The 20,138-nt window shown below is 39.7% G+C and overlaps 1 protein-coding gene across 8 annotated transcripts in view; it reads left to right on the forward strand.

Moving 5' to 3' along the window:
- The window catches only part of akap13b (A-kinase anchoring protein 13b), a 104,202-nt gene that overhangs the window by 14,420 nt on the left and 69,644 nt on the right, over positions 1–20,138 (forward strand). For all 8 annotated transcript variants that reach the window (XM_089127606.1, XM_089127605.1, XM_089127608.1 and 5 more), the window contains exons 2-4: positions 10,884–10,927; positions 16,737–16,890; positions 19,677–19,985. In XM_089127606.1, coding sequence (XP_088983732.1) covers positions 10,895–10,927; positions 16,737–16,890; positions 19,677–19,985 — 496 coding nt within the window. In that variant the 5' untranslated portion in view covers positions 10,884–10,894. The remainder of the gene's footprint in view (positions 1–10,883; positions 10,928–16,736; positions 16,891–19,676; positions 19,986–20,138) is intronic.

Raw genomic sequence — 20,138 nt, forward strand, 5'->3', positions numbered from 1 at the left:
TGCCTTCTGCCATTTCTTCTCGAAAAAACCCCAAAACAAAACAAAAAAACTTTGCGCGCTCCGCGCCTGCGTCGGATTGTGGACAATATTTATAGTGAGTTATTAAAATCATGGTAATCAAACACAGTTTTAATGATAATAATTACATTTTAAACGATAATACTAACCGTCAGTACATTTTATCGTGGTTTATAGTGAAACCAGTAATCGGCCCATCCCTACAGTGATGTAATGGCATTGTTTGCTGCTATTTTTTAAAGACCCACCAAATGGTGGCATTTTTTGGTTAACTCCATAATAAAAATGCAATGTTTATTCCTTTCGCATTATACTTCCCTTGTAACTACCTAAAACTGGAGTCCTGCATCAGCCTTTGGCAAATCTGTCAAGTTTTACAGAAAAAGGTTCACCATCTCGACATGACCACACTCCTCCATTTGTCTGTTCACCATTTTGACTGCCTGATCTCCATCTCGTTTCTTTGGAGTGGCTTTGTGTTTAGTGGGAGGCCAGTCGCTCTTGCACTGACCCGTGCAGGGGGGCCGTAAAACAATCTACCGGTTAAACTTCAAACTCCATGAAATCCTCCTCCCCCCTTGATTCTGTCCACACACACATGCACACAAGCCAAAGCTGATGATCTTTTGTTTGAAATAAACCTGAGTGGCTGTGCATAACCTCTGACAGAATCTTAAATATGTTGTCATTTTCAAACACTCCCATTTTGTGTTCATTCTGCTCTTATCTTTCGGTCTCAGCTGTTGTGTTTGTTAGACATCTTTGCTGGAAGCCATAATATTTTCCCTTTGGATTGGCCAGTGTTTCGCTAATTCTTGGGAACGTCTCGTTCTCTGGTTACACAGAAGTGTGGTGTTAGCTTGCGGCCTTTCTCACTCGCACTGATACGCCTGAGCTGGTTTTGTTTGTTTGTTGGCATGGAGACGTTGGCTGTACGACAACTGTCTGCTTTGATTCTGGAATGTGCAACTTTATAATTTTAATAATAAAACTGTTATATAATATTTGTCTAAAGGTTCATTAAAGAAATCATAAAAAAAAAACATTTGATTTTTTTTCCCTTCAAACATTATAATTATATTATAACACCAAAAGTGTAGAGCTCTGAACATAGTGTCTATATTAATAAAAAAAAAATTGTTGATAGAACACCTTACACCGTGTCCTATCTACACGCAACGCGATAAAATTCCAGCGACAGCAAGTGTGTCTGTCCACACTAGACGTGACGCGACTGTGAGATGCCACACGTCAATCAAAAATCACAGCCATTCAGAACAGTGTGTGGGCGGAGTCTCTCTGTGAAAGCGCACTGCTGGCCCACACTCGCATTGGAAATGGGTAAGGACATAAGCAAATCAAGACATAACATTATTAAAAATCAAAACATTAACAATACTCATTGACTAATTTTGTTATGAAGTACAGTTGTATGTTTGCATAGAATTCATTTTGAACGCTATTATATGCTTTCAAAATCTGAGGTAAATTATCCGTTATCACTTGTGGCACAGTGACCTAATGCCTTTGAACTTCGCCAATCAGTTCCTTGTCGTCCATGTTTGATGATTAAATATTCATGACACGCAGAACTTCCATCCAATGAGATCTCTGTGTGGGCGGATCTGTCAGCCGTGACGTCGCAGAAATAGGAACCGCGTTGCCGTCGCGTCTGGTTTGGACAAAATCGCGTTTTATCGTGTGTCTCGTGTAGTTAGGACACGGTGTTAGCCTGGGTTTCGCCTGAAATAGGGCACCAATCACAGAAGGGGGAGGGAGCAGCAAGACGATGACGACGTACTATATGCGACAAACCGAAGCAGTTTGTTTATATCTTGGATCCATCATGGCAGCGGACGCGAAGTTACATTCTCAGTGAATAATCATTGTATTAGCGTGGTCATGGTCATTGCAATCATTAGCCTAACCTTAACTTAGCCTAATTAGCCTAACTACAAATGAAGCCCTTTCTGATTATGCTAAGTTTTTTTTTTTTTCACAATACAAGATATTTTAAAATGCAAAAGACTTCGGGGTGGCTACCGACTTCATTGATTAAACAGACTCATTAGCATTCGCTCCACCGACCTCATTCCACTCCCACGGCTCTCGGCCTCACCCTGCTTCTAACCACAGTAATGTTGATAACTTTTAATACATTAGCTCATCCATTTCTGCTCGAGTTCTGTGGAAGTGAAGACGACAACTCCCATAATCCCACGCTCACTCATTGCATCATCAAGCTACTGCTTTGTTGTCGTTTTGAATAAGCAACCTCGTGCGGCAAAACTTGGATATTGTACCTTTTAAATCCTTATTTTTGTGCTTGTTTGATAATACTGACCACCATGAGCGTGGTAAACAGCAACATCAAACCCTGCAGCAGCACTCGCTTTTTTGGCACAATGTCTGCCTATCTGTGCTCTGTGTTGCGGTGTGTGCTCTAAAGACTAAATATCCTCTTAAATAGGGGTTAGAGTTACTTTAGCCTCACCGCCACAAGTATTTGTAATGGTAGATACAAGGCTTCCCTATGGCAACGCATTAGTGTCATGAGACTTTATTATAAAATAAAGAGTCTCTATGCTTTTTTTCACGATGCCTCTGGAGTGACGATCTTATTGGAAAAAGATAAATATTAAATAAACTGTGTGTCTTTCAATACACAAGTCAGATTGTTATTTCTTGTTCTTTTTTGTCACATTCTGTGGGTTGCATCTTTCTCTCTGAATGGAGAAAAGCTTGACTTGTTTGTACTACAAAGCCCATCCAAATTTCCCAAGGGGACGTTCCACAGGGAGAGCAACACATGCTACATCCTGTTCATGTCACAGGGGCAAGAGGGTCCTCTCAACACGCATGCTGTACAGCTCTGGCAACTACCACAGCCTTGAGACGGACGTCCCTGCCATTTTGGCTGGCTCCCGCAAATTAACGCAAGGCCCTGTAGTGCGGATTGTTCATGCATTCCACCGGCATGACTCTGGCATGCACATTTAAACAGCTCATTCTCTGTGCCTGTTGTATGCCATTCAAATGAAAACCCTTGGATATGTTCGGAATGAAGCTCTTGGCTTATTATATACAGACTATTATATATTGAATTCAGGTCACTGTGAAATTGTGAAAATGGTTTTATGTTAAAGGGATGGTTCACTTTGAAATTATTTTTTGATGTTTAAGCTTACCTCAAGGGCATCCAAGATGTAGGTGTTTTTGTTTCCTCAGTATTTTCAATTTTGATATTTTTCGGTCAAACCGTTGTTGTCCATCAGTCTTATAATGCAGGTTTAGGGGTCCTCCCTTGGCCCACCTCGAAGAGCATGCACAGTGAAGTCAAAATTAAACATGATTTAATGACTCGTAAATGTAAGTGCACATTGATGGCCTAAGACACGAAACGAGCGGTTTGTGTGAGAAAACGAACAGTATTCATATAGTTTTTACCTCGTGTGACCACAGCCATATCCAACTGATCTAAAGGCACGGGCGCTTCGGTTTGCGCATGCGCTGGAAGTGATCGCTTGCGTGTGTACGTCACTCATTGTTTACACAGAGATTTCGGAAGTTTTACCTTTCACTGTGAAGTTCTAAACATATTTAGATATACAGGAAATCACAACGGAAGACGATTTCGATATATCTAAATATGTTTAGTGAATGGTAAATCTCTGTGTAAACGATGTGTGACGAAGCGCCCGTGCCGTCAGATCAGTTGGACATGGCTGTGGTTACACGAGGTAAAAACGATATAAATACTGTTCGTTTTCTCAACCAAACCGCTTGTTTCGTGTCTTAGGCCATCAATGTGTACTTACGTTTACGAGTCATTAAATCATGTTTAATTTGGACTTCTCTCTGCATGCTCTTAAGAGGTAAACCGAGGGTGGACCCCTTAAACCTGCATTATATGACTGATAGACAACAACGAAAAATATCAAAATTGAAAATACTGTGGAAACAAAGACACCTACATCTTGGATGCCCTTGAGGTAAGCTAAAACATATCAAAATTAATTTCAAAGTGAACCATCCCTTTAAGTTTTTATAACTTTTGTAGATCAGATCAAAAATTGTATCACACCAGAAACGAAAAGTTGACCTCATTGCATTGAGGTCTTCTGTGTGTGCACATATTTTGTAGCATATATGCTACATCATTTGGAAAAATGTAGTCAAGTTGGTTTTTCCAAGTCATGAAAATTAGCCGAAACCAGGACTGTGCTGCATACTTGCCATAAATCATGGGTGTCCAGTCCTGCTCCTGAAGGGCCTTCTAGCAAAATTTAGCTCCAACATTAATTACACCGTAATAAACACACCGTAACTAGCTAATCAAGGCCTTAAGGATTACTGTAAACTTCCAGGCAGTGAGGTGGCCCTCCTCAAGCAGGAACGGATATCCCTGCTTTATATCCCTGCAGAAATGGTATTGTAGGGTGCTGTTCTGAACATATACATTAAGCTGCAGTGGCTCCTGCAGTTCCTATGAGAAAACATTGCAGGCAACAGAAATAACCAATATTTGTCCTAAGTTTCACACTTTGGGCATGGCATTAACCAGACATGATAAATGAAATGTTGGCTAAATCGCCTTATCCCATAATCCTATTGAAATCTCACTTGCTTCCAGACACCGTCTGTGCTAATCATAGCACAGGTAGACCAGGAAGAACCGTCTGTCTGTATGCCATTTCCTTGTAGTTTTGTTCATTCAGGAAGTGGATGTGTTCAAGCAGTGTTGATTTCCTCTGCCAGTCTTGATAATATTTAATTAAGAATTCAGGAATTGTAGCAGAGGGATGAAAAACAGTGCTTGACATTCCATACCAAATGTGTAAACCTTATTTTATTATATTGATTGAATTCTGCTGCTGAATATGGTGTTTTATTTGGACGTTTGAAAGCCCATAGCTCGGAGGTGAAGGGGACACAGGATTCTGAGAGGCCGGGCAGTGTTGATTCAGACTAAACAAACAGGTGTCTGGTCCTGGCTGCCGGGTGAGGCCAACTTGGCTCCAGCTGGGGCTTGACAGAGGAAGTTTCTCATGCCTCTTAGAGCATACAAGGATAAACCAGAGTTGAAGAGCTGATATGCAAGTTTGTTTGTTGATATAAAATGTTGAGTGTAAGAGTGTTAAACCGAGTATTAAACTATGTGTAGCAGTGTTTTTGCTGTACAATTGTTTAAATGTCTTGTTGGTGAGCCAAGAGTAGGCCCTCATTTGTTAAAATTATAAGACATGCTGTCTTGGCACCATTTTTTTTTCATATGCTTTACATTAGTTTTCGGACTTAATGCGTGTGGTGTTGTCAAATTCAACATGTTATTGTTGCGTTTGATCAGGCCATTTTTTATGATCGCATCGACTGGTTCTCATCGCCCACCATGGTTCTGCTCTGTTGCAGTCAAAGCAGTGACTCAGAACATTACCCCTTTTTTTCGTTTGAACTCAATGACCTTTTGTTTGGGACATTTCCTCCATGTCATCCTTAAATTACAAAACCACATTTTTACCACTGCTCATAAAATAAATGCCAACCATGATTGCAGACTAGAATGACCCTTCACCCTCAACATTCTCTCTCAAATGTACATCATTTGTGCACCAAAATTTCTACTCAACTGTCGTTGAGCATACTTTTACTGTGCACATTGCAGTTACTCTTGTATAGGCGAGGTCTTGGGTCTAGGGTGCGTTCGCATCTGTAGTCCGGTTCATTTGGTCCGGACCAAGGGTGAAAAATTATACTTTGTAGCATTTTTCAGAGGTTTTGGTTTGTTTTCACACCACACTGATTGCTCTGGTCCAAATCAGTTGATGAAGCGAACCAAAATGTAGTCACGTGACAACATCCACATTACTCGTTGGCCTCGTTTGGCAGTTGGATCTGTTCGAGGTCGGATCAGGTAAGGTTCTCATTACAAACGAACCACTCCAGAGTTCGTTTGAAAGCGTACCGAGGCCACCTCTTCGAGGAGGTCTCGATACTCTTGTTTGGTCCGCTTTTGGTGCGCACCCGAGTGCGATTGCTCCCTTCACACCTGCCCAAATGAACCACACCAAGGGGGAAAGCGAACTCTAGTGCGATTCAACCAAACTAAATGGGACAGGTATGAAAGCACCCTAAGAGACTGGGTCTGCAAAGTCCTTCTTCAGATGTACAAATTTCAAGAAAAGCAGAATATCCCCAAAAGATGATTCAGGATCAGTCTAAAGGTTGTCTCATGTGGGGATCAAGACCAGAACCTCCAAAACCCAAACTGAGAGCATCACCAGTACCAGACCCCACAAGATCAAGACTAGACATATTAAGACCCTGTGTAAACCTTCGATGTTAAGACCCATTAGTAAAATTTGTTAGGGTTATCGTAACCTAAAAGGTTTCTCCTGGGTCTTTAATTGTAATTTGACATAGTCTAAAACCTCAGTGTCTAAACCCAGAGCTACAAGTCCAAGAACCAGACTGCCATTTTAATAGAGAAGCAGCATTTATTTGAGATATTGTGGAACTTTAAGTTTGCACAGTGGCACATTTTGCAGTCTTGTCAAGATCCTATACCAAGAATCAGGCCCATACCAAGGCCATGTTTATGTGGTGTTAAGAAGTCTCAGGACCACAAGCTCAATATTTCCTCTCTATCCTGGATGCATTGAGCTGATGTCATGTCTGGATCCCAGTCTTCCTCTCTGTCTTCATGGTTTCATGTCTTCTATCTACTGTGGTGATTAATAGTAGGTGGCATTTTCTCTTTGATTAAGGTACAGATATTCCTCTGAACCAGTTGGGCCAAAATTGTGCTTTTTAATAATGTTCTATATGGTTCCAAATGTATTTGTGCTGGGTGTTGGTGTCTACATGTTAATTTGTCCCTACTTTGTATATATTGTTAAATGAGGTGTGGTGTAAGGTATAAGAGAACTTCTGAGATGATCTGTTTACATATTTATTTTGTAAGTGTATAATTTATCCTTGTGTGCAACTGTGCTACATGTAGTGTGTGGGCCTGGCTCGACATGATGAAATCAGTGGTTATAATTAGAACCAGCTGATTATCACTGTACCCTATCCTGTTGAGCTTCAACAGTAGCCCTTTTATTCAGCTAAAAGAACAAGGGAACTCGCCTGAAGAAAGAGGCTGTGACCCCTCTCATAATGTCCAGCCCTGTCCCCACCCTGCCGCCTACCCCTGACTTGCTTTCAATGTGTTGTCCTTGTTTTAGATTCCTACTTCCTGTCTGTTACTGCCTGTCTCACATGTGTAGGATTGTGGGGCTTTTGTGGGGGTTCTCAAAGTCCAAATGTGATGCTTGAATTTCAGTGGTGCCAGAATGCAGGCCAAAGCACACAAACTACAGCCCGCACTCTAGCCTCTAGACATGAATCTGTTGAGGGTAACCACTGGCTTGCTGACTCTGCAGTGTTCTGGCTGAGTTGGTCCATCCAGGAGGCCTCATATCAAAGTTAGGGTTCAGGTTTTATGCATGCATGACCACGTAAATCTTTGCAACAGCATGCCCCCTCCATGACTGCCATGTTCTCTGATGTGTCTAGTTGACCCTTAGTCAGTTTCTCAGGATCCACAGTGGCCCCCGTCTGGCTTAGGATGGGCCCTCACCCCCTTCTCTCTCTCTACGGCAGATCTAGCTGATTAGTTGAGATTTGGAAGTGGATTAACTGGCTAAATATTTGGAGTTAGATTTGGGGCAGGGGTACTTGGTGAATCAGCATGAGTGGAAAAAACAGCAGGTGGGATGTCTGATCTCTTCCTGCAGACTAGAGAGGGGAGAAGTATTCTGGGAATTCCGCCTGGACAGGAGCTGTCGAGGGGTTCAAGTAAAGAAGCCTGCAGCGTATTAGCAGAATAAGAGAGATTAGTCAGTTGTCCAGTTTATAACACCTAAGCTCTGTTCCAAAACCTAGTAAGCTGCCTCACTGTCTACTGGCTGCATACTGTTAACGTTCACTTGTGTCTAACACTTACGTGCTCTTCTCGTAAAACGCAGAAGACACTTGCCTAATACCCAGTTGATGCCAGAGGTGTTATCGTATTGCTAAGATAATGGCTATTCTCCAAGAACAAAAACAGAACAGACAAATATTGGGCGGGATTTCAATCAATTCTGAAGTATGTTGCTAAGAAAGTGTTGGGCAATATACCAGTTTATTTTTTAAATACCCCCATACCGGTGTGTAGCTGAAACAATTGCAGCTTTTATTTTATTTATGCTTTTATTTATTATTAATGGCCATGGAGCGTACTAAAGTGGATTGAGAGGGGATGTCAATTAACTGCATACCCTTCTTACTAGTGGTTATCTCTTTATTACACAATAATAAATAACCTTCACAACTAATTTAATATTGCAAATACCATGAAGAGCCCTTTGCAGTAAAGGGTAAATATAATACTTTTGCACAATACTTCAAGAAAGAAATAATAATAATAAAAATAATTATTTCTGTGTTAACTTTCCATTACAACATGGCATAACAAAAATTTTGTCTAACTTGAAATAATTATAAACTGAAATATTACCAATGCACAATAGAATGTGCGTCCTAAAACAATAATAATAATATCATACATTTATCAAAACATTATTCTAAAGAATATTAGACAGGTTTTTGTACATGTTTTAATTTAAAGAGGAAACTTGCCCCAAACTTAAAGGAATTTTTAGATTTTTGAAAGCAAGTTGTTATTCTATGTACTCCTGACAGTAAAGTAAGCCACTATAAATCTATATAAAGGACTTTTCATGAAAAGAAAAAAAAAATATTGTGAAAATACATTGAAGCTGCCAGAATCTTGAAAAAATCCAGTGATTCAGATTTTTGGTCATACCACCCAGCACTAAGCTAAAGTAATTTAAACTATAAAATACATTTTTAACTACTACATTTTGGTTCTATGGAAATATTTTCTGCATTATAAATAGATTATTAATAAACCGCTTCACTCTCAGAAAAAAAGGTACGAAAGCTGTCACTGGGGCGGTACCTTTTCAAAAGGTACACTTTTGTACCTAAAGGGTGCATATTGGTACCTTCATGGTACATATTTGTACAATTATGGTACCAATATGCACCTTTTATGTACAAAAGTTTACCTTTTTAAAAAGGTACCACCCCAGTGACAGCTTTTGTACCTTTTTTTCACAATATTGGATGTACATTTTTACCAAGAACATTAGTTCATTAGTTCAATTGTTTTATACATGAAAGATTCATGATGATGCCACTGTTGTGTTGTAATCTTTAAAGCAGCTAAAAAAGCCAGTACTTTTATTCTGTTAGTGGGTTTGAGTCAGGTTTCTGCTTTTTAAGGAGAACTGAAATTCATTGCACTGTTCTGAGCTTACAGAGAAAGCATTTTAATGTATCATAACCATATTTCCGACATGAAGACCGTTCCACAAGGTAGGCAACTTGAATTGTGCTAGGACACTTAATTTTAGTTAAATTGTAGACAGCATCACATGTATCATTCACAGAAAACAAAGTCCCAGAATGAATTGTGATAAATATTCTTACATGTATTACATGTGTTGTGTAAAATTGACTATTTTACTTTGTGTGAGAATTGTTATGCTCACAGTATCTCATTGTTGTTATTTTAGCAACGTGCTAATGTTAGCAGCTATACCTTTGTCGGCGGCAAAACAGTTCGCTTGGTTTTGGAACAGAACTTTTGTCACAGGCGTGTTGGGTAGTGTGTGCTTGGCCCCGGGTGCAGTTCCTGTGTGTCCAGGTTATGAGAAGGGCCTCAGATAACCACAAGGACCTCTAAAAGGGTAATACCTCACCCGGGGCAGATAACAGAACAATAGCTGGGGGCGGTTTATCACTCTTAGTGAGCAGAAGGTGGGGGCGGTGTTAACACTCCAATGTCATTTGTTTCCCAGCCTTCTGTTTTAGGGGCTGCTTTTAGCCGTCACATTAAAAAGAGATGATTTGTCTTATTGTGTTGGCTAATGTGTTTTTTTTTTTCTAACTTGAATCAGCTTAGATTTGGGTGTTGTCTGACACTGTGATGGTGGTTGGGTTTGCAGTGTGTTGTGGGTTAAGGGCTGAGGTTTTGCCTCTCATGCCTGGGTGAAGCGTAACACCCTCTTGCAGCTTGCAGGTGGGCAATGTGCTTCGCGGCTAGCCGCAAGATTCCTCTGAGTGGCATATTTGCTGGCATCTGAGCCTCTTTTCTTCCTGGTGTAATCGGTAAGAACGGTTGGGAAATTAACGGATGGGACAGTTTCCTCACCGTGACATGGATTGATGGGGAAGAAATTCCTCTCTCTGAATTTACAAAGCCATTTCTGATTCATCATTCATTTTCAACCCATTCTTTTTGTTACTTTTAATCTCTAGCCATTCTTGAATTTGCAATACATCATCTAAGTTAGTCAGCAAGATAACGAAGCCTTTGTGACATATTTAAATCCTCAAAATTCCACAACAATGTGCAATATACCACAAAGATTTTATTGTTTTTGTTTGCTAGGCCTTAAAGACCCATGTACGTGATCCGTGAACGTTGCCACGCCTCAGGCTATTCCAATTGTTGAGTCCTGAAAACAGATCCAAATAATGGATTTCCTGTTATTCATTAGCTGCAGTTAAAGTTTTTTTATGGAAGGTCCCGGAAGGGGGTGACCATTATGAATGTATTCAAGCTAATGTGCTCCTAATAGTTATAAGGGTCACTGTTTGTTTCTGTTAAAAGCCTCAGGTGATCTGGGTCATGATGCTTTGTTCATGCACATGATCAGTGAAATACAAAGATCATTGTGGATTGTAATTGAACATCCCGCACTTTCAGAAATGCCTTGTTGCTAACTCTCTCACTTTTTCTTTTTCCTCAGTGGCCAGTGCCATGAAACTGAATCCACAGCAAGCCCCGTTATATGTAAGTATTTCAATGTTTGTTTCATTCAGTACTGCACTTTTCATGCTAACCCTCTTTGAGTGGTTATATCTACTCTATACACATCTTTCTTCTGAGAACTTGTTGCCCCAAGGCCTGCTCACATTCTTCCTGTTGGGCTGTATCAGCGTATTTTGGTCTTGATCAGGGGAAAGGGTGCTGGGTAATTATGTTTTTCGTTTGTTTTGTTTTTTTGTGCTGACCTTTTTTTAATTAGATTTGCCTAAGCCATATAGAAGCCCACATGTCAGCAGGATGTCTGACTGAAGACACCACAATGCTTTCAGGTCAATGGTGAGGACCGGATCAGTTCACCACAACAAACCGCTCTACTTGAACAAATTAGGCCTTGTAGATTACTCTAGTTGCCGTGCATTTATGGTAATGTCAACATCCTGCCATGGATGTGACTTTGTTGACTGGTGATCTAATTAAACAGGCACACAGGGAATAAAATTGGTCCACCTGCCAAATGAACGTTCTCCAGACAAACTCAATGAGAGTTTATTTTGCAATATTTGGATAAGCCTTGAATGAAATTATTTATCTTTTTCCTTTACACTGTAAAAAAAATATTTTCAAGATTTTTTATCGCAACATTTTTTCTTTTGTCAAATCAACTTAAATCATTTATTTAGTTCAGATAACTTATTATTTTGAGTTTCTGATGATTAAATCAATGTCCTTCATTGTATTAACTCACTTTTTCCAGTTCAATCAACTTAAAAGTTTAAGGCAACCAGGTTACTTAATTTTTTAAGTTAAACCAACAATTTTTCAAAGTCAATGGTTTGAATGTAAAAAAAATATGTTTTCTTTAGAGCTTTTGTATATCGTCGTTTTTTGATGTAACAGTACAATAACTCTTATACATCCTTTGTCATGAACTATAAACCATGTCAGTGATACTACTGTATCTAAAGCACACAGCTGTGGCTCATGCATTTGCTGTTTGTGTGTATGAATATGTGTGCGTGTGGTTAAAGCTGCACATGTGGTTTTTCCATGTTTAGCAGTTGCAGATGGGTTGATTTACTTGTGTAAGTCACAGACGTCCTCAATTTCTTATTTTAATGTATATTTAAAGCTGGAAAATAAGTGAAAATAAAAGTGTAGATGGATCAATTATTATTCAATTTCAGTGTAAGGGAAATGGCATTTAATCTCTGTCTTCCCACTTTTTCACAGAAAATGTTTGTGATGAGTGGCTAGTAACTTTGAAAACCACTAGTCACAGTGGCTGATGAGAATTATTTTTAATGTTAATCCATGATTATTAAAAATTCTAATTACAGCATCTACTGTAATTCTTTCGGTGCTTATTAGCAAGTCCAATGGTTTACTCTGGTTAAAGCTCTACTCCTTAGCTAGCCTCATTTTGTAGTAAGTTGTAACTACATGACTTGGAAAACATAATTTTCAATATGATGATTTGTATTGGCAAGGTTTTAAGTTATATACTTGACGGCTATAAAGACAATCAAGATTTATTTTCAAGTACATTTTTATTGACAGGCTTCTACGTTTTAGCTACCTGACCTAGCTATAAAACAGACAAAAGCTAGATTAATTTTCAAGATAATTTTTATAGGTAAGTTTTAGCAATGACAACTACCGAAAAGCTAGCCTTATTTTATAGCAATTTTCTTTAGAAACGTGAACTAAATTTTTGAACTAAATTTTCAATGTGTCTTCAAGGGTAGAGCTTTTTGATTTTAAGTTAGCAGATGTAGGGGACTTCTATTTTCAATGGCATGGAAGGAGCGTTCTCTGTTCAACATACGACCCAGGCTAATTTGCTCTCCTTAATTATAAACAGAGGAATGGTGGTTTGGGTTTTCCAAAGAAGCAAAGACATGTCATGAAACGTAAGCTGCACTTTGAAGTTTGCTTTTGCACTAATTCTTGGTCTAAACTTGTTCTGCTAAATTTGAGCTAAATGCAAGTAGCTAAAAGATACACGGTGGTCCCTCACTCCCACAGTTCTCTCAGACGAAGCAGCTTACCGAGTGTTGTTTTAAGCACAGGGCGAAAAGGCCAGGCACTCCTCCTTTGGCACATTGACTTGCAAGATCCTGAAATAGACCAACGAATGACCAAAGTATCAAAAGTGCTTTGAGAACCCCCATGAGCCCGCTTCAGGTGCCAGAAATGCTTCCTGAAAAGATTGATCCGATATTCAGCCCAGCCAAAAGATGCTGAGGGAGATAAATTGGATTTTGGGTAATTTTGATGTTTTGCTTAGGAAGTCTACCAAGGATTAACGCGCTTCAGACTTTAAATATCTCCAGGGCTGCATGCTTGATGCAGCATTAATGATTTGAAGGATTTTTAAAAAACAACCATGAATCTCTAAAACCAAAATTCTGTGTTTGTGTACTTAAGTAATCAAGTAAACACTAAGATAAAGTATCACACAAAGACCGGTATCATCAAACCTGAATCTCCATGTCTCATGGACACGGTTGACACAGTCACCAGGGTGGTCTTTGTTTCATTTGTTTATGCTCTCGCCTTTGGCACTTTTCCTGGTCCAGCACCTGCTATCCATATTGGGCCGCCATGGTCTAAAAGTGGCCTGTGACTGACTTGTACTTGTAAGCATTAAAAATAAAAGATATTTACAACCAAAGAATGTTTCTGGTTTCTGATATGTAGATAGCTTCCGTCAGTAACATATTTTTTGAACACCATGTATGCGACATAAACTAAGTGAGGTCAGATTCCTACACCTTATACGTGTCGCTCAGATCAAAGGGTCACCATAACTGCTTCTCATGCAATTCAGTCATATGACCTGGCCATAAAAAGCCCTTCCCACACCCTGGAATTCAACCAATAGGGATGCAAGTTTGGTTGCACTGATTCAAAAGTTATTGTGATGTAATTTGTGGTCTTAATGTCTAGCCTTGCTTTACATCTTCACCTGCTTCTCTGAGGTGTGTATAAACAAGTTTGGAACTTTGTTAATGTTAGTCAATATGGATAATATAATGATTGCTTACCACAAACAAACTCAAAACTAAAATTATTTGTGTACTTTTAAACTATAGACGTATCAGCTGCGATTTTGCAGACTCTTCTCCAGACTTAGAATGCATAGGATTTAATCTCACAAAAAGGATTCAGCCGTGTCTCCGATTTACTCCATGGCTGTGATCATCGTCGGCCAAAAAAAGCAGCTGACTGGCATTTGGCAAGGGCACCATGTGGCTTTTGAAGCCTGGCCAATGAAAACATCTTTCGCTAGGATGTCCCGCTGCTTGCGTCACGCTCTAAAGGTTCTGTGTGTCAGACAAACTTTGTGGCCTAGCATAGTAGCTAACAGTAAGTAAATGCAGTGTGGGAAGGCTAGCTTGTGACTCTGGTTTTAGATTATGTAAACAGTCATTCTACTTTGACAGACCTGTCAAACTCATCATCTCTCTCTCTCTCTCTCTCTCTCTCTGTCGACTTTCTTTTTGTCATGCCTGGCAATTTGTTGCTGATATCAAGTGTCAGGTGACTGTATTATGAACTTCTAAAGCTAAATATGGACAGATAAATCTAGACACACTGCGTAAAATTACAACTCAAATGAACACTTGTTTTGGGTCTTTTTTCCCGCTCTTTTGTCTGTTTCTTTATTTTTACTTTCGTTTTGTGGCCATCCACCACAATTTTAACCTGGCTAACGCCAGACCCAATTCTCGTTGAGACTTGGGTCTGGGAACCACATGTACATTTTCTCGTATTTGAGGAGTGGTTTACGATTGCCCGGCGCCGTTTATTAGGTGCTAAGAATGTCGCCTATCAAATGCGCCTGTACGTAGCTCATAGCCAATCGTTTCAATTAGAAAAGCACAAGTAATAAGTACAGTTTAACATATGTTGAAGTTTTTATTTGCAATGGAAATTGTTTGCGCTTGTACTTCACAAGTTTCAAATTTTTAAAAATTAAATTTAATGACTAAAGTGTCAACAACTTTAATCGGATACGTGTGCACAGCTGAAAGTTATGCTACTAAAGCAGTAGCTGTATATTGATATTGAAAAGCAACACAACTTAGTGGCACTGTTACAACCACAGTAGGTACTCTACAGACATAATGACAATATGATATTAATAAATACCACATACCATTTATAAGTTAAATGGACTTCGTTGACGACGATGCCTAGCAGGTTGGTACTATTACAACTCTGTGGCTAACATGTCTTGCCACTTTGCGCTCATCCAGGCCTCGGGACTGCCGAACAGAAGTTGGTATCGACAATTCTTTATCGCATTTTCTTTCTCGGGACACAACTGAGCGGCAGATATTCCAAGGTTGACCGCCTCCTGTTCCTGGTCCTCCATTAAGGCGATTAATGGCGAGACAACAATAACGACTGGGGTCTCACGAAGTTGCTGTTTTTTCAAAATAAACTTGCAATCTAAACTACTTAGAACAATATCTAAGACTGCATCAAAAGGTAGCTTCGCGTCTGCAGCCATGTTGAATCCATTGAAATAAACAAACTTCTTCGGTGTGTCGCATAGATGTCGTCATCGTCTTGCTGCTCCCTCGCCGTTCTGTGATTTGTTCCCTAAATGAGGCGAAAGCGTCACTGCCTTTCATCGTGAATAAAATCGTGCTGCTGGAAGGCAGCATGGGGAAACCCAGACTACCACAATTTACTATTTTAGAATTTTTTTGGTGACATAACATATTATATTAGTATATTATTTGTAAATAAATAATGAACATCCTGGCGAAAATTAAAATTAAATAAATGGCCACATTTAAGTGATTTTAGAAGTTTTGTTTTGTTTAATTTTGTGTGTTTTGGTTCATGCACCTTCCAGCCAAAAACGAGAGTTAATAACATGACCTACTATCTATGCTGGGCAAAAAGTTGTCAATACCTTATATTAGATGTGACATTTAAAATGTCTAAAGAGAAAAGCGGTGTCACACACACACACCCACAACGCATGATGAACTTTTAACAGTAAAGCTCTAATTATGAGGGTGGGGAAAGGCTGATGACTGTTTTTTTTTCTTTTCCCCCAGCATTTGTTGATATGTATATAGGCTGCCACTCTGCCCCGCTCACTTTGTAATTAAACGCGTCTCTCTTAATGGACAGGTGTTGATTCTTCACTGTTGTTTGAGGATCCTCTAATGATGATTTATAGGAGTTGATGCAATGTGTAATGTAATTTTCTGCACCCACAGGTGATTAAATACTCAGCACTGCTTTAGTCTTTTGAGAGAACATGAAAAGAACGTGCATTTTAGTCTTCAATTGTCAATTTAAAATACACTTTTATCTTCTTTAATGCTTAGGAATGCACCGATATGACAATTTTGCCCCGATACCGATAACCGATAATTCTTTATATTTGAAAGCCGATAACCGATATTTTGGCCGATAAATCTAAATCTAAATCTAAATCCAAATTTTTAGGCAATTTTTGATTTTCCTCATTAAAAGCCAAGATGCAAACACAATTATGATGTTCTTATTTTAATGTTGTGTAGCCGATATGACAGACTTGCGCTGCACATTTTGCACTTTAGAAGTGATTTCAATCATATTTCAAGCAATTTAAAAGCATCATGTTGAACAGTGTACATCTAAAGTGCCTCAGCTGAAGGACATTAGTTATCGGCTTTTAGATATCGGCTAAATGTTCTTGTTTGGCCGATAACGATAACATAAAAGATGATCATATATCGGCTGATACCGATAATATGGCCGATATATCGCGCATCCCTAATAATTCTTAAAATGCTCTATATGATCTGTTTTCTCTTTTATTCAGGGCGAGTGTGTGTTGACTGTCCAGCTCTGTGAGGAAGAGTGTGTTGAGCATGAAGATGATGTAGAGTTTTACCTGCTATTTGCCGGAACCACCCAGAGGCACATCTCCAGCACTTCAAAAATCAGCCATGTCACGCTGCAAGCCGTGTGCCCAGGTTAGTGTTCACAACACCAACGCTCACAAAACACATTCCACTCAATCACAAACTACGTTCATTCCATGTCTACATACAACATTTTATCAGTGCTTAATAATTGTTAGCTTCTTCCCGGAACCAGAAACCCATTACCTGCTGAGGTTGACTAATTTACATTCCAGTCATGCCAGACCTGGTCCAGGCTTTGCTGGGCACGTTGTTGCCTTATCCAATTATTCACCCTTTAAAATTGTCCCAGTTACCACAGGGTGACCTGCAGTGAGCACATGCTTGAGCTGATCCAAATATCCCAGTGCTGCTTCTGAAGATTCATGTAGTGTGTATATAAACAAGTAGTAGCTATTAATGAGCTGACACATTCTTGCTTAATGTACTTTAGAAATATGTCGAAAGAGGTGGGAGAAAATATAACATGGATCTATTAATAAATACTTTTTTTTTATTGGTGCGAAAATAGACATAACTTTGGAGGGAACTGCTAAACAGAACTGGAGTTGTTGGATTGAGTATGTAACAGATATTTATAGTTTACCAAATATTGGCTGCATCCAAAATCATATAATCTTATAAAAGTAGTTGACGCTTCTTTTGGATAAATAATTACTTTGCGACTGTTAAAATGTATGATCTATATTGTATAAATGTGTATAGAAGTCATGTGACCTATGCATCACTTCATTGTCATTCACAAATCATCTCCACTGGCCTCATGGGATAGAAAAATGCCCGATTTATGCCCACTTTAGAATCTCGCTGGAAGTAATAGGTAATCTGGCCACTTTTAGTCTACTGTTTTATGACATATAACACTTTTTCACCCTCTTTGTGGTGTATGTATATTTTGTTTGTCCTTTTTAATTTTAATTTTATGAAAAATAGGAAATAAGGGATGCTGCTGGTCAAATGTAGGAACCAGTAAGCATCTTTCTGGCAACCAGCCACCACAACCATCCGTTAATAGGCACAATCCTTTATTGTAATTAACTGATGACTGAATTATCTTGTAAATCAATAACTATGAGACATTTTTCTTTTCGAGGAACTGGTAGCATTGTGATCTTATCTCATATCAACACAATAGCCCTTCATATGTAATTTAGCCAGGATTCAAAGTCAAAAGGGAATTCATTTCAACCGCGGCTCCCAAGTAGTTCCGCAGAGGGTCGCAGCTGATATAGTATCATGGAGTCCAGCACAGACGTTTGGCACCAGTTTTGTAATCACTACTCCATCTGAGCACTTGAAAGCTTTTCAGCAATGCATTAAGTGTGCATGAAGAATGGCCCTACTATCGTCCGCCTTAGGTGCACTGCCGTTGGTCTGCCAGGATACACTTTCAAGCCTCTCTCTCTGCTGGAGGTCCATACATATTGGTTGATTCCAAACATTTGACTAAGAAAATGGCTCAAATGCTTCGAACCCAGATGGATGTCCCACTGAGATGTTTTAGTCAAACAAATGTGGTGCTGGTGAGTGTGAACAGGGTTTTTTGGCAGTGACAGAAATGTCGCTCGCACATAAACACTGCCCTTGCGATGTGTGTTGTTACAGTGACATCTCATAACTGTCGTGAAACAAGACAGGCCTCCTGGCAGCCCTCATAGTGAAGTTTTAATTGTTTATGAATGTTGCTTTTATAGTATGTCACCTCTGACTCTGGCTGTTTCCCTCTTGGAAATGGAAATGAGTAGTTAATGCAGGAACATTTCTCAGTAATTATATCCATCTCCGCTCAACCACAGACACTTTTCGTCTGTTGATATGTGGCTGCCAAAATATTAAGCAAGATATATATATATATATTTTTTTAAGATGAAGATGATTTACAGGAGACCTCCCTGTCTGATACAAGATAAATGGCTGTTTGAATTTTGTCAGGAGTTAGTTTAGTCATAATTGATTTATTGTTGACAAAGTCATGGAGATGTTAGTGGGTGGTATAAATATTTTTCATAGTCTGTAAACTGCACCAAGAATATTTTAACTAGAATTAAAATTTTCATACATTTTTTAAAAGTGCGTCATAGTTTGAGTTGTGGCCTAGCAGTGTCATTAAGTCAGTGCTTGTTCTCAAAAGTTCAAATCAGGCTTGCATTGCTCCCTAATTATTCATCCATCCCACCATTGTCATCCATTCATCCCACCACTTCCAACCATCCATCCCATCATTTCCTTCCATCAATCTATCCCATCACTTCCATCCCTTCCATCCCATCACTTCCAACCATCCATCCCATCATTTCCTTCCGTCAATCTATCCCATCACTTCCATCCCTTCCATCCCATCACTTCCAACCATCCATCCCATCATTTCCTTCCGTCAATCTATCCCATCACTTCCATCCATTCCATCCCATCACTTCCAACCATCCATCCATTCCATAATTTCCGTCCATCCATCCATCCCATCACTTCCAACCATCCATCCATCCCACCACTTCCAACTATCCATTCCATCATTTCCATCCATTCATCCATCCCATCACTTCCATCCATCCATTCCATCATTTCCATCCATCCCATCAATTCCTTCCACCCATCTATCCCATCCATCCATCCCATCATTTCCATCCATCACTTCCATCCCATCACTTCCATCCCTTCCATCCCATCACTTCCTTCCATCACTTCCATCCATCCCATCACTTCCAACCATCCCATCCATGCCATCCATCCATCCCATCACTTCCAACCATCCCATCACTTCCAACCATGTTTTACTATTCAAATTAAGTTTAACCGTTCTAATATATTTGTTTAATGTTCGTCTTTTTCTCTCATAGCTCATGATCGCAGCGAAACCGTACGGGTCACGCTGTGCCAGGCCAGACCTGGGGGCTCAGTGGACCCTGTGGCTGAGGAACGCTTCCAGTTTGTGCAGGACCTCGCCCTGGACATGGCCCAGTTCCTGGTGAACGCGGTTGGAAAGACTGAGGGAGCGTTACTTCTGGACGAGTGTCAGATCCCCCTGAAGGAGTGTGAAAGGTTGGATGATACTCTAGCTCTGGCTCTTAGACATCTGCATCTACCGGCAGGCTGGAGCGTACTGGGCACAGACTTGGACACGGGCACTTGCACAGGCTTGGAAATCGGTGAGTAAACCATAGAGAGCTGTAGGCAGCGTCCTAACTGTCATGAAACTACTATTGGTCATTGTTTTGGTATGCTCTGCGTAGGTACCAGCACATATATGGCATGGAAGACTCTACTCACAATTGATTCCAATAGAGATAGGCATTAGCATG

The sequence above is a fragment of the Pimephales promelas genome, chromosome 25, assembly GCF_988280905.1.
Source record: "Pimephales promelas chromosome 25, fPimPro1.hap1.1, whole genome shotgun sequence".
Classification (NCBI taxonomy): domain Eukaryota; kingdom Metazoa; phylum Chordata; class Actinopteri; order Cypriniformes; family Leuciscidae; genus Pimephales; species Pimephales promelas.